At 35.3% G+C, this 15,593-nt stretch overlaps 1 protein-coding gene across 1 annotated transcript in view; it reads left to right on the top strand.

The window, feature by feature from the left end:
- Positions 1–15,593, top strand: part of Myo3a (myosin IIIA) — a 199,550-nt gene that overhangs the window by 44,152 nt on the left and 139,805 nt on the right. Inside the window, exons 5-7 of the mRNA XM_027953097.2 lie at positions 5,921–5,997; positions 11,582–11,727; positions 14,307–14,372. Coding sequence (XP_027808898.2) covers positions 5,921–5,997; positions 11,582–11,727; positions 14,307–14,372 — 289 coding nt within the window. The remainder of the gene's footprint in view (positions 1–5,920; positions 5,998–11,581; positions 11,728–14,306; positions 14,373–15,593) is intronic.

The following is a 15,593-nucleotide window of genomic DNA, read 5'->3' as shown; positions in this document are numbered from 1 at the left end:
TGTAAGTCCAAAATCTGCAGCGTAGGCTGTGTGGAGGTATTGTAGTTTGAGTCCAAAGGCAGCCTTCCAATGGTATTTCTTCTTGCCAAGAGACATCAGTCTTTGTTCTATTAAGGCCTTCAACTGATTGGATGAGGCCCATCTACATTATAGACAGTAATTTGTTTTACTTAATATCCACCAAGTTAATTGTTAATCTGGTCCAAAAAAGCACCTTCACAGAAATACCCAGGATAATATTTGACCAAATATCTGTTTTTCATGGTCCTGCCAAGTGGATATATACATTTACCCATCATACTATCTTAACCTTAGTAACAAAAATGGCAATATTAAATGACACAATGACAGAATTCTATATTCTTATAATTTAAATTCTCATGCTTATAGTATTTTGTTTATAAAAGTTTTGCTGTGTGAATTATAGCACATCAAGTTCCCTACAGTTAGAAACCACATATTTGGTATTTCTACTGTCTCCCTAAGACCCCGAGATAAATCTTGAGTGCACGTATAAAACCTGTGCATCTCTCTCCCTAGAAGTAGGACTTATGCAAGAGGGAATAAAGTTGCTGTGTAGCCACCCAATAGACTAGGAAGCTTTGTTAGATGGGGCTAAAATGGCAAGAGAATTCCTTAGCAAAGCAAAAGGCTGAAGAATCATTAACATAAACCTCTATAATGTCCCCATGGCTTTGACTTTTAATGGATTATTGCCCTCTCTCCTGGCCTATTTGCTGTTCAGCCCTGATCTCTTTTTGGCTTCCGATGCTTTCCATGTCCTTTCACTATCCCAATTTTCTGCCTGGAATTTTCCACCATTCCGCATCTTCTCTCTTGAGATGATTATGTAACTATTTACTTGGGTGACTTATTCCATTCGTTACTCTCTGGAGAAAATGATTTTCCTAATTTTTTTTTTTTTACTTCTTGAGGCTACTGGACTCATACTTTGGATCCCCTTGGTGTTTTAAAGTAATTTATGTCAATCATTTTTAGTAGACTTTTGCATTTTTCCACCTTCTTAGCTATTTTTCCTGTGAGAATTCATGCTAAATGCCGTTTGTCCTCAAGGAAGTGGCTTTTCTCTCAGCTTCATTTTTAACCTGAAAATGAACAAGTTAGAACTCATGACCATCAAGTTGACTTTTACTTTGAATCTATTAGGTTACGTGGGCAAAGTGATCTTGAGGTTTAACAGGCATTGTAGGTGCACTTAGAAAACATGGAATTTAGTAAATGTCTTCCTCTGTCACCCTTACAGAGTGGGGTGTGTGTCCTGTTTTTAATGTGATAGTCATCTAATCTCAAAATTTCTTTTTTTTTAACACATAATCTCATTTATATGTGGAATCTAGGAAAAATTGACTGTGTAGAAGTAGAGTCAAATGATGGTTACTAGAAGCAAGAGATAGAGAGTTGGGAGGGAATTGGGAGTTACTGGACAGGGTAGTTTCAGTTAGATAGGAGGAATAACTTTTGAGATGGATTGCACAGTAGGGTGTCTAGAATCAATAACAACGTATTGTAAATTTCAAAATGTCACCACAAAAATGTCAAGTAGGATGATCTATATGTTAATTTCCTTTGACTTAAAACATCACACTGTTCTCAGTATGAATATACTAAAATTATGATTTGTCAATTAAAAATAATGCAAATGTAATAAAAGATAAATAAGCCAATTGGGAAATGAGACAGTTCTTTAAATCTATCTAAGTGGCCAATAAATTCATGAAAAGATGTTCAATATCCTTAGTGATTAGGAAAATGCAGATCACAATCATGAGATAGCACCTCATACTCACTAAAATGGCTGTGTTAAAAAGACAGATAATAACAATGTTGGTGAGTGTTTGGAGAAGTTGAAACTCTTACACATTGCTGGAGGTAATTTAAACTGGTTTACCCCTTTGACAAAGAGTTGGGAGTTCTATCTCAACATTTCTTACTCTACCTAATTTCATTTCTCACTTAATTTGGGTCCTTTTGTTTTTCTTATTGATATTCTGGGATGAATCTTTCTTTCTACCATTCTGTTTACTTTTACAGAAATCCTGTTTTCACCAAATGATATATGAAATGCAAAGAGTGTTATAATTCATCACCCTAGGACTTCTTAGGCCAGTGGTCTTTGAAGGGGCATCAATACCAGCCTGTGTGTAAAACATTATTGGAGTTCAGGAAGAAATAGTTACACTTCTATCAGATTACTATTTTAACTGAATCCTTTAAAATTATAATTAATATTTTTATGAATGTGTATGTTAATGTGTTAGTAAACATTTAGAGAAGAATCTGTCTCTGCATCTGCTTACAGTATATTGCTTGAATTTTTCTTGTTATTTGGGATGTCTGACTCAAGATCTTAGAGGACAAATGTGTTCCTTAGATTTTTTGGGGGGAGGGTGTTATTGGGAGTTGATCTCAGAGATGCTTAACCAGTGAGCTACATCCCCAGCTTCTTTTTATTTTTTGAGTCAGGGTCTCCCTAAATTGCTGAGGCTGGCTATGAACTTTCAATCCTCCTACATCAGCCTCCTGAGTCTCTGGGATTTCAGGTGTACACCACTATGCCTGGCTTTAGAAAATTTTTAATCTCATAGTAATATAAATATACAAATTTACTACACTCTCATATAAACATAAAGCCTCATGACTCTTAGGCTTTATTAACTCATGACTGACTATTGCCCTTGTTTATTTACTATGTTAGTTATAAAATCACTAGAGCTTTGTATTCAGGGTTGCTTGGTTTTAATGGCAGAAGCTAACTCTGACCAGTAAGAATACTGAAAGAGCAGTAGTTGGCTCTCAAAATCAAAAGAGAAGCAAGTGATGTGACCTGCTAAGAACAGAGCTGCAGCAGTGCTGGACCTCAGGAGTAGACCCCCCTTCGTATCTGGGGGCCTTGCTTTGGTTGACTCAGCTCTAGTTACCTTCCCTCCATGAATGTCTCCACTCAGGATTTACATTTCCAAGAAACAGTGTGACAGTCTACCTTCAGTTACATGCCACACCCTAAAAATCATTTATTAACATCCTTCCTTATATTTCCTGTGATCCTTCACAACCATTCATGTCTATAAATCCCAACGCTAGGCCATCACTACTGGCTGAAAAATGCCGATTCTAGTGATGTCATCTTCATATCCAGAGAGAGAGAGAGAGAGAGAGAGAGAGAGAGAGAAACTGTTGGTTGTGGGTGTTTTTTTCCCTCTTTTTACCTTCAGGGATAAAATATAATATAAAGGCTTTTTTTTCCAGAAATAATTAAAAACCCTTAGAGTAAATTTTAGAAAGTTCAGAACAAATTTTAAATTAATTTTTCTTTCCTGCTCTATATCAATGAATTATTATACTTTGATACTATCATAAAATCCATATTTAGGCTGGGGATGTGGCTCTGCGGTAGAGTGTCTGCCTGGCATGCACAAGGCCCTAGGTTCCCCAGCACGACCAAAAATAAAAATAAAAGAAAATCCACGTTTAATCATTTTGGCCTTTAGTTCATAGGGAAAAAAAGATGGAGATTAAAATTTAACTTTTTTGAAATATAAACTGCCTGGGTAGCATTTTGGAAAAGAGTGATAACAAATGCTGATATTCTTTCTTCAGATACTCTGTTATAAAATGTTTAAGGGAGAAACTTCAAGTGTTGATTTAGACAATCACTTTTTACATTTTTTTTTATTTGTTATTTTTAGTTACACATGAAAGTAGAATATATTTTGACATACATACATACATAGAGCATAACTTCCTATTCTTGTGGTTGTATATGATGTGGAGTTACACTGTTCGTGTATTCAAATAGGAACATAGGAAAGTTATGTCCAATCATTCTACTGTCTTTCCAATTCCCATCCCCCCCTCTTCCCTTCATTCCCCTCTAATTCAGTGAATTTCTGTTCTTCCCTCTGTCCCCTTCCCCACTTATTATGAGTTAGCATCTGCATATCAGAGAGAACATTTGGCCTTTGGTTTGGAGGATTACCTTATTTAGCTTAGCATGATAGTTTCCAGGTCCATCCATTTACCAGTAAATGCCATAATTTTATTGAAGGGTACCTAGATCAGTTCCATAGCTTAGCTATTGTTAATTGAGCTGCTATAAACATTGATGTGTCCATCTCACTGTAGTAGTCTGATTTTAAGTCCTTCGGGTATATGCTGAGAAGTGAGATAACTGGGTCAAAAGGTGATTCCATTCAAATTTGAAAAATGATATAGGGAAGGTGTTTTATCTTTAATTAAAATTTTAAAAATTCATTGAATTTTGAAGCTCATCAATTAGGATAGGATTTATGCATAGAAGGAGAAAGTCATTAAGGGATATATCTAACATGGAACCCAAACACCCAATGTCCAACTATCCCACCATTGAAATACCCATTTGGCCAAATCTGGCCTTTGAATTTCAGGGTGAAAGTTAAATGCCATCTTGAGGGAATCAAATATATCCCCATTTTAAATCTCAATCAGTGTCTTCCTCTACTTGGCTTATTAGATAAGCAGCAAGAGCCTAATACTAATGGGACACGTATAAGGTACTTGGCAAAGCAGAGAAATCAGACAATGACCACTCATGATTTAGGTCTATTCCATCAAGTCCAGAGCAGGTCAAGGGCAGGAGCACTGTACTGTCCCCCTTGCATGAGGAACAGGAGGATGAAAATTGAGAGGAGACACTTTATTTCAAATTCTCTTGAGGATCAGTAATGCTTATGTCTGACCAGGTGGCAGTGATGGAAAGACGACATAATGTTTGGTTGTCTCTTCATGATAGCCCTTCATTTTGTAATCTCTACAAAGATAAAAACAAAAGAAAAATGAGGCCATTTTTAAGAAAATATTCTGAATTGCATTTTTTAATATTTTGGCATACAGAATAATTGTTCTCAATGTTACTTTTTTATTTGTGAAATTGAATACTCAGAAAAAAAATCCATTCAAATAAATAGAAACAAACTGAAAAAAAACACAAAAATTGGGGCTGGGGTTGTGGTTTAATGGTAGAGCACTTGCTTAGCATGTGTGAGTCTCAGCACCACATATAAATAAAATAAAAGTCCACTTACAACTAGAATAAATATATATTTGAAAAAAACCCACAGAAACAATTTTAGTTAAATAGGAGTACGAAGTTCTGGTGTGCTACTGCATGGTAGATAAAGATAATGTACTGTATATTTTGAATGTTTTCACCATAAAGAGATCATAAACATTTGAAGAGATAGATATGATCAGATATTATTAATCTGATTTGATACAGTGTATAAATGTATCGAAACATCACATGATACCTCATAAATATGTACGATTTTTATGATTTTATGTATTGGTTTAGTATAAATTTAAATTTAAAATGACTGATTCTATTAATGATGTTGGTTTAAATGTTAGATATAGTTAATTTAAAACTTTGTAATTTGGCCAAAGTTGATAGATGGAAAGTAATTTTATGCACATTTGCAACTTAACTACTATGTATATAACATCATATAAAACATTTTAAAATTCCCCAGATTTGTTTATGGGGAGAGGAAGGAAGACAAACACCATTCAGAAAACAATTACATGCCAAAATATGTAATTAGAGTTCAAATAGTATAAACTGTAGAGCATCAGAGGAAGTAGAAATTAGTATGATCAGAAGCAGATTAGAAGCCAGAATGGGAGAATAAGACTTGTAATGGGACCATGGGCAGGGTTTAGATATGAAAATAGGAAATAGGAGAATTATTCTGTATTTTGGTTATGTAGAGATCCTGATTCAGTCTTCTTTAAAGTTAAGTCCAGTGACACTGCTTTGAGGGAACAGAATTTTAATATTCACTCGTAAGAAAATTTATAGCAATCGGAATCACTTTACAAGGTTAATTAATGCAAGAGGTAATCTCTCATCTCTTTCTTCTAGGTGTGTCTGCACAGCTCACCAGCACCCGGCACCGTCGGAACACATCGGTGGGAACACCATTTTGGATGGCTCCTGAGGTCAGAGTTTTGAGAAAGACAGTGTTCTCACTTCCCTTTTTATGTGTACTGTATCTCCACAGTATTTTAGAATACAACAGAAGAAAGGGACCTTTGTGTTATTTTAACATGGGATTTTTGCATGTGTGAGAAAGAACACTGGAGTTGGCCCATAAGTGGGCCATGAATAAACGAATGAACAGATATAAAGTGAAATGAATGAGTTAACCCAATGAGGTAGCAAGAAGCTACTTGCAGTTTTAATTTTTCATTAATTTACTCCACCATGCGACCAGCGCACTGGTTTCATTAATGAGGTTCTTGGCATAAAAGTTAGCTACCGAGATCGAAATAAAACACACAGACTCAGTTACCTTTTTCTATAACCAGGTCCCAGACGGCTCCCCTCTCTGGTTCCCACCTCGAACCACCCTGTAGGGCAGCAAGGATTACTCAGGGCTAGCAGGAGAGAGAGAGAGGGAGCACGCCAGGGAGTAGCCTTTTATTGGGGAACAAGAAATTCAGGGGAGAATTCCATCCAATGAAGGTTGCGGGGGGCTGCACTCCAAGGTCAGGGTCAGTGATTGGCCCCCGGGGTCAGTGGTCAGTCACACCCCCACACGGACAGGCTCTCTCATCAGGAGAGGGCCGGGAAAGCTCCGACACAGATTAGCCAGAGCGCCTCAGACCCAAACCGGGAGTTGCCCAGTCACGTGTGAGAATGGCTCTCCACAATTTACTTCTTGGTTTAGCATGTATCTGTTATAGATTTGTATGTTTTGTGTTTAAATTAGAAATATGAGAACCCTTGACTTTGTTATATCAGATTCAGGTCCATCAACCAATGCATCAAGTTCCCATTATTGTTCACCCACTTGGGGTCAGCTTTAGTAGATTCTTTTCATCATTACATGAATGAAATTGTAGATAAACTACTAAAATAGTTAAGGAAAAAAGTGTTCAGTCACATCTTCCCTCCGCAGTCACTGTTTAGTGCCTTCTCTCTTTTTCGTTATGTTTATCAATAAAGAACACTTATTTTTGAAAACTCTCTCTGCAACCATTGGGAAAAGCTCTGCTATTTATCTATGATTTTCTAGGGAGTAAAGGAAGGAGAAGCAATTCAAACACTATATTAATATTGCAAAATCTTCTAATTAAATTTGGCATTTAAATCCTGGTATAATCTTTTTATTTGAATACCAATTCAATTATTTGTTTATAAAAAGTTAGAATGTATACATACAAAATAAGGAGAGAGAATTTACTATTTTAAGAAACTTTATGAAAATCCAGTGGATTAAAAAAACTTAACAGGGGCTAAATCTGAAAATAAAAATATGAAGTCTACTCATTAGCAAAAACAGAATTGGATGAGAATCTCAAAAGAGTTTCTTTAAGCCGGGCGTGGCATACGCCTGTACTCCCAGTGGCTTGGCAGACTGAGGCAGGAGGATCACCAGTTCAAAGCCAGCCTCAGCAAAAGTGAGGTGCTAAGCAACTCAGTGAGATCCTGTCTCTGAATAAAATACAAAATAGGGCTGGAGATGTGGCTCAGTGTTTGAGTGCCCCTGAGTTCAATCCCAAAAAAGAGTTTCTTTAGTGTATTTTTCTGATACCTTTTGAATACTTGTAAAAAATTGAAAACAATGAGAAGTCAATAAAAATGTAGTTTCCTACCAAATATTTTGCATCTTGTTAGCATGTATGAATAATTAATATGAATAATGCAGATTATGATAGTTATGATTAATACCCTAGCTATATGTTTTATGTTAATTTATAACAAAGCCATTATCATATATTTGAGTTTGCCTTTTAATAAAAACAGTTCTTAATGTGTAATTAGTAAACAGTCATTTTTATGTCATTATTTATTATTAATAAACTTACAATAACTGTAAATAGGGCTTTCTTTTAGCAAACTAAAGGTTGTTATAGAAAAGAAAAAAGACACCCTGATGTTCTTCCAAGCTGCCGAATAAATATATGCTCGCTCGGGATTTTGTGCATATTTTATTCATCTCTCTATAATAAGTACTTTTTAATCTTGAAGACTGTGTTTTGAATAATGAGTATCAAGATGCCCCATATAAACCACTTCTGTCTTATTAATGAAATAAATAATGTTTATTTTATTGAATAATAAATATTTTGACCCTAATTGACATAGAAGTATTTCATTGTTTTTAGGACTTCAGAGGCAAGCTTGTTGAAATAAAAAATCCTTGATTTCTAATGTTTTAAAATCAGATCTTTATAGTTATACGTAGTATTTGGGCTCATCCTGATAAACTCATACATGCATGGAAGTCGATTGCAGTTTATGAGCCTCCCTTTCTCCTCCCGCTCTCCCTCCCCTCTCCCGTTGCCTTTCCTCTACTACTGGATTTCCTTTCTCTTGTCTATTAATTGATACTTGATTGGTTCTTTGTATTATCCTATCCTTCCCTCCCACTTTCCTCTATTTTACTCTAGCTTCCACATATGAAAGAAAACATTCAATCTTTGAGTTTCTGAGTTTGGCTTATTTCACTTATCATGATATTCTCCATTTCCATCCATTTACTGGCAAAAATGGCATAATTTCATTCTTTTTATGGCTGAGTGGAACTCTATCTTGTGTGTGTGTGTGTATCACAATTTCTTAATCCACTAACCTGCGCTGAGTCCATAATTTAACTATTGTGAATTGTGCTGCTATAAAGGTGGATGTATCGCCCTAGTATTTTAGATCTTTAGGCAAAATGCCAAGAAGTAGGATAGCTGGGTCATATGGTGGTTCCATCCCTAGCTTTTTTTTTTTTTTTAGGACTCTCTATATTGCTTTCCAAATTTTTTATATTCGTCTGCAGTCCCACTAATAATGTGCAAGTGTTCCTGTCTCTTGCACATTATTAGTGGGACTGCAGTATTTATTGCTAGTATTTATTGTTGTTGGTATTCTTGATCATTGATTTGACATTTTTTTAAAAAGTCTGCTTCAAAGGTAGTATTGTTGGTTACCTAAAGCTATCCTTTCCAAACTGGAATGCAGATGTGCCAGGGCAAAGGGGTCAAAGGAACTGACTACAATGGTAGGTGACCATACAACATTTTGTATGAATGTGTATACCTTGGAGAGTTCAAGGGGTGTTATAGGTAAAGATTCTAGAACAAGCACAAACAAGAGATGTCCCAGGCAAACTGGCACATAAGTTCACCTGAACCTATGAGGATATATTCCTAGACCACATTTCTAAAGCCACAGAATTATCCTGAAGGAACAATTTTACTAGAAAAAAAAATTGGTGTAAAAAACATATTATTTTTATGCTAAGGCAAAGATATGGAACAGAATGGAAATTTCATGTGAATATGTTTTTAAATTTGTGATGGTCTTAAAGAGCTATAATGCATAGACTATATAATCCACCTACTTATCATGTACAATGTTACAGTTTTAGTGTACATTCAGAGGACTGTGTAGTCATCACCACCATCTAAGTTTAGAACATTTTTGTTGCCCTCTTGTACTGTTAATGAGCATTTCTCATCTCCTTTCAAACTCCCCTACCTTAGGCAAACACTGATCTCCTTTTGGCTATATGGGTTTGCCTATTATGAGCATTTCATATAAATTGAATCATACAATATGTGGCCCTTGTCTGGCTTCTTTCATTTGGTTTGATATTTTCAAGATTCATCCATATTGTAGCATTTATTAGCACTCCTTTTTATGGCTGAGCAGTATTTGATGGTAGGTATATGTCACATTGTGATTATCTGTTCTTCAGTTGAATGACATTTAGGTTGTTTCCACATTTGGGCTCTCATGAACAATACAGCTATGAATATTTGCTACATGGATTTTTAATGTAAAATTTGGAACTGTTATGCTTTCTCCTGGTTCTTCAGGATATCCTCTCTAATTTTTAGCAGTTCAACCTTGTGCAATATTAAAAATATTTTGGTAAGAAAGTTTGAGAAGCCCTGTATAAGATGATGTCCCTAGCATACTAAGTTTGGAAACAATATTGCCTCTCTTTCTCTCTCTCTCTCTCTATGTATTTTAAATATATTACATATAGTATATATTTATATATTTTATTATACATTTTATATCTATATCACATATCTAATTACATAAATATATTATATATTTACATGTATTATATTTATGTTTTATGTAATATATATTATGCAAATAATTTGTGTCTGTATTTATTATTGGCCTTCAGGTGGCTAGGAATGGATCACCTCATAGCCTTCATATGTATTTGCCCATGAACTTGCTGCCCAACCCAGAACCTTAACATTATTGGCACATTTGTTCCTGTCTCTTCCTCTATCCCATTTTTTTTGCCTCCTCTAGAGAACTGTTGTTTTGTTGTACTCATCATTACCTTTCTTTTATTTTCTTAAAATCATACTTATATATTTATACTTAGGTGATTTGCTGCCATTTTACTGCTTTTAGTGTCAGGTAGGAAGAAAAACTTATTAATGAGGAATTCACCCTTCCTGAGTGAAATGTACAAAGGTTACCAACTAAACTCCAGTGTGCCAGCACAAGGGGTTTTTAAATGTGTTGCACCTGATTTTCAGCAGAGCCAGAAAGATGACAAATGTTCCCGACAGGGCCTTTGTTTTCTTTCACTTCACATATAATTTTATAGTACTGAAGTTAAGTGATATAATTCTTATCTGCCATTATCCAAAACCATTTGTTATTTTTCTGGTGGGTTGGCATTTACAAAATGTAAAAATTTTAAATGTAAAAAATGGTTTTTAAAACCATAAAGCTGATTTCCTTTTTGTGATTACTAATGTGAACAGTTGTCATTTGTAAACTATCTGTATCTGTAGTTACACATTTAGAAATGAATTATGATGTATTTAATGCAATGATTTTTTTATAAAGTAATAGTTATAATATTGCAAAAAAAATCCTGTTTCTCTTGTCCTCAACTGTATACTTTGGTTTGAGGCATGTTTTTAAACCCGATTGCAGTTCTACAATTTAATGTAGCCCAGATAAGCTGCTGGTAAATCTTTATCAATATTTATTTTTATTCAGGATACTTTTTTTAAATTAATGGATTAAACCTTTCTGCATTCCTCCAACCTCATTCCTCCTTTGGATACTCTTGCCTTCTACTTGCCAGTAAGAATGAGGGCCATCTAACTAGACTGCCTTAAGATTATTTTCCTTGACTTCTATCACTTTTAATTATTTGCAAATCTGTACTTTATCTCTGTTCAAGTGAATGTGTCCTTTCTGTCATCAAATGTTTATTGAGTGTCAGCCACTGCACAGTCTTTAGATGTGTAGTTGATCCCATTACATACCTTTGGGGACATGCTTTCTTTCTACTCTTCTTTTAAATTTTCAACAATATTACTTTTAATAGGCTTCTTACATTTGCAAATCTGCTAAGGTATTCTCTGTTCTCAGAATAAAAATACTACTACATAATAAGTTGATTGCTTATTCTACTATTAAATTACTTCCTTTACTTGTAGCCATCAGTCTTCATCACTTTAAACATTTAATCTTTATTCTAAATGTTTGGGTACATTTTTGTTAAAGTCACATACTTCACTTTGTGTTGTTTTCTCTTAGGTGATTGCATGTGAGCAGCAATTAGATACCACTTACGATGCCAGATGTGACACTTGGTCCCTGGGTATAACTGCTATTGAGCTGGGTGATGGAGATCCTCCGCTGGCTGAGCTGCATCCCATGAGAGCACTCTTCAAAATACCAAGGTCAGATAGTCAACATTAGGTTCAGTATCTGCAGCCCGTTAGTCTTCCTTGAGCCACTGGCTTCTCATCTTTGCTCATCATGGAAATATTCAGACCTGTTCAGCAAATTGGGAGCAGAGTGACCTGGAATATTATTCTGCTTCCTCCAAAACTATGTTTGTTCAGTAGTTGCATTTCCCTGATTGAAGTAAAAGAGTTTCTCTTGATAATCAGTGTGTCTTTTGCTAGAATTTGAACTCAGAAAATAACACCCCTACTCCTTATCATTTCCCCAGTGAGTCAGTGAGGCACCCTGGAGCTGGTCAGTGTAACAATGATTTGCTTCATCTACCAATCTAGAAATGTTTTACTACTTGCTAAGACTTCTCTTTGTTCAGAACTTTAAGATAATATTGTTAAGAAATGATAAGTAAAATTTATGGATAAAATGCTAATGATTTAAAATATGTCATTATAATATGATATAGACAGACGAATACCCTCTTTAGAGCCATGAAAGTACTGTGTAGACTCCTCTCCTCTAGTGTATGTAGCAACAAATCTTCCATGGCTTTTCCTATTACTCGTTTCTTTAAATATTGCTTTTTCTGTCGGTTAGTTCTAGATGTTTCAGAAAATGAATGTGAGAAGATTGCTTATCTTAATTGTGAATGTATCATTTTTGAAGATGTTAAAGTCTTCAAAATACCTGGCACCTTAATTCTAATAGAATGCATAAATACAGCCTGTGGTGATAGGGATGAGGGCTGAGTGGTATGGTAATATATTACAGTCTGTTATTACACTATCTATTAAACAAATTTGTGATCTCCACACTTGAAGACACAGATCACATATACAAAGTCCTGGGGAGGAGGGATTCTTCCTAAAAGAATAACACCAATGTGTTCTATTCAGTCCCCAAATAATCCATTTTAAATATTTGACATGCAGTTTGATTCTTATAACATCAAAGCATTTAAATTTGTTTTTTATTGCCCTTGAATTTCCAGTCTGTCTGTAGGTTCTGAATTATATTGCTTTGGGTATATGACAACTTTTACATAATAATCTCAATGTTATTTCAGTTCTCATTGTTTGTAAACATATATTACTTATTTGGTAAGTGGGGCAACAAGATTACAGAAAAGAGGAAAACTGTCTGATTCCAGCTTCAAGACATCTTGTTGAATTTGAGGAAAACAGGAAAAAAAATCTGTATTGCTTACGCCCTATTGTCATTCTTAATTTACATGAAGCTCTATATTTCCTGAGCCATTTTGATTGTGGTTTAAACCACCATATTTAACCTAATATTATTAGTCTTGGTTATAATGCCACCTTGGAGGAAGGGTGACAGCTGTTGATTCAGATGTACAGTTACACGGTTGTTGATAGCTCAGTATTATGCAGTTTGCCAGGTGATTCTGGAAACTGCATCATATTAATTATTTCTTATCATTTCTACCACCAGTATCTCTCCAAAATGAAAGTCTGAGAATATTGATTATAGACATAGGTAAGGAAAGATATCCAAAAATTTACCCAGTTCTGAGTGTCATGAACTCATTATGACTTTACTATTCTCAAAGCAAGCCAATAAATCTAATAAAAGGAAATGTTCGGGGGACAAGAAACAAAACAAGATTGCTGGTGAAAAGAACTACTTCTTTTAACGTGTAAATCAGCAATCTTCCAATCGTCCTAAGGATTGTGAAATGAGCTCAGGCGTGATCTGGGGCAGATGAGTAGCCGCACTTTTCTTTAATGAGCCTGTGCAAACTGTACATTAATTTCATTATAAGCTATTTAAGGAGGAATGCAGAACCAAAGACAAAGTATTTCCATTCCACTAATGAAAACAAAGAGCTGTTGGAATGAACATAAAACAGCACTTCAATGATTCAGCCATCATGGTTGATCAGTGTTGCTTGATTATGGAGTTAGATCAGCCTCGTTTTCACGGATGTGCCAAAAAAGAAACGAATTGTTCAGCTTGAAAAATAAAAAGAATTAATAGCAAGATCTTTTAAGTGGCATTCAGAGCTTTATAGCTAATAATATTTTACAGTCCCTTGCTTTTGTAACACTTGGTAACACTTGTTTCCTGAAATGTATGCAGTAACAAAAGAACAACTCACATTCTGCTGTGCCCCTCTGTGCTGTCCTGTCCTCCCTATTCTAAGTAGTCCTCCTTTCAAATCACCTCTGTACACCTCTGAGCACCCTCAGAGACTTCAGCAGGACTCATGAGGGGCAGGGGGGTACTTTATTCCAGAATTCATTGTTTCTATTCTGCTAAGTATTGATGTTTTCCCCTAGGGTTGTCAGGTAAAAGCAAGAAAAATTCTTTTAAAAGAAAAAATTAGCAGTTAGAAAAATTGGGTCATACATTAAATGCTTTCAGAAGAAAAGAAAAAGGAACCTGTCATTTTATGTCAAGAATGATTAAAACTAATTATCTCTCTTTGAATTGGAAAATGGCGGCCTTCTTGAGTTACAGTGTGTGAGTGCAGTAATGCATTGGTCTATCTGACTGTGCTTCTCTATTGCACTGACTTCCCAGTGGCATCATCGAACCTTGATTCTTGTTTTTCTAGGAATCCACCCCCAAAACTAAGGCAGCCTGAGCTATGGTCAGCAGAATTCAATGACTTCATAAGCAAGTGAGTAACAATAGAGTTTTTTGTTTTCTGGGTTTTTTTGTTTTGTTTTGTTAAAGAAGAAATAACATCCTGCCTTGACTTTGAACTGTGCCTATTTGCCAATATCACTGGCCTTCTTAATCTCCTCCTGTTGCTCTTTATCTGTTAAATAGCTCCAGAGGTTTCCCTTATTTTCTTCAAAAGAAGCATCTGTAGTGTCTTCTGTGAGTTCATCGATACTCAAATAATGCTCTCAAGGTCAAGTTTATTCACATATCTCTAGCTGTGGTCCTGGGGACCCCTTATCATCCATGGACATATTATGTTCCTCCTTTCACTTGCCTTTTGCAGGTACACCCTAGGTATCTCCTACAAGCTCAACCACCATCCCTTTAGCCAGTCATTTAACCCTTCACTTATGTACATCACTGTTCTCGCTGCAGTCAGAGAATTTTCACTGCAATCAGTGAATCAGAAAATTGTATTTATAAAAAGCTTTATGCATGAAAATCAGGAGGCATTTTTATCTTAAGTGCATTTTTTTTTTGTTTTTTGTTTTTTGTATTGTTTTGTTTCGTGCTGGGGATTGAACCCAGGGCCTTGTACATGTGCAACAAGCACGCTACCAACTGAGCTGTATCCCCAGCCCTCTTAAGTGCATTTTTAGTAGAATAAGCTTATTAATATGTAAATGTCTATGACATTTGTTTTTTGGTTTTTTTTTTTTTTTTTTTTTTTTGGTGGTTGTTGTTCCTTTCCATTGGACATTTTAAACTTGACAAATAGCTCAGGTGCACTGTCTCCATACAATTGACTAGGAACTAGGAGTCAGCCATTTATAAGAATCTGTCCCATAATCCTTTTTTCACAATTTTTGTTATGTCTTCACCTTAAAAAGATAAGGTAAAGGATGACCCCAGTTGTAAATGGGACCAAGGAGAAGGGGCATTAAAATGTGGTGTGCCAAAATCTACTCAGAAAATATATAAAGGACAAGAAAGCAGACCAACCAGTCATTTTTATACATACTACTATCACTGATTTTCCTACCAAGAATATCAGCTTATTCTTCTAAAAGCAAGAGAGTTAGATTCGAGAATTTGTAAGAACCCAAGATAGATTGATAATCTTTGTACCTTCAAGTTTTCATTGATCAGATATTACCAAGTATGTGTTAAGCACTGCATTATATTTAGTGAATTACAATAGCATTTCTCAGTTCTCCTAGGAGAACCACTGTTT

Source organism: Marmota flaviventris, chromosome 12 (genome assembly GCF_047511675.1).
Source record: "Marmota flaviventris isolate mMarFla1 chromosome 12, mMarFla1.hap1, whole genome shotgun sequence".
NCBI classification, from domain to species: Eukaryota; Metazoa; Chordata; class Mammalia; order Rodentia; family Sciuridae; genus Marmota; species Marmota flaviventris.
This window is presented reverse-complemented; position numbering and strand designations above follow the sequence as displayed.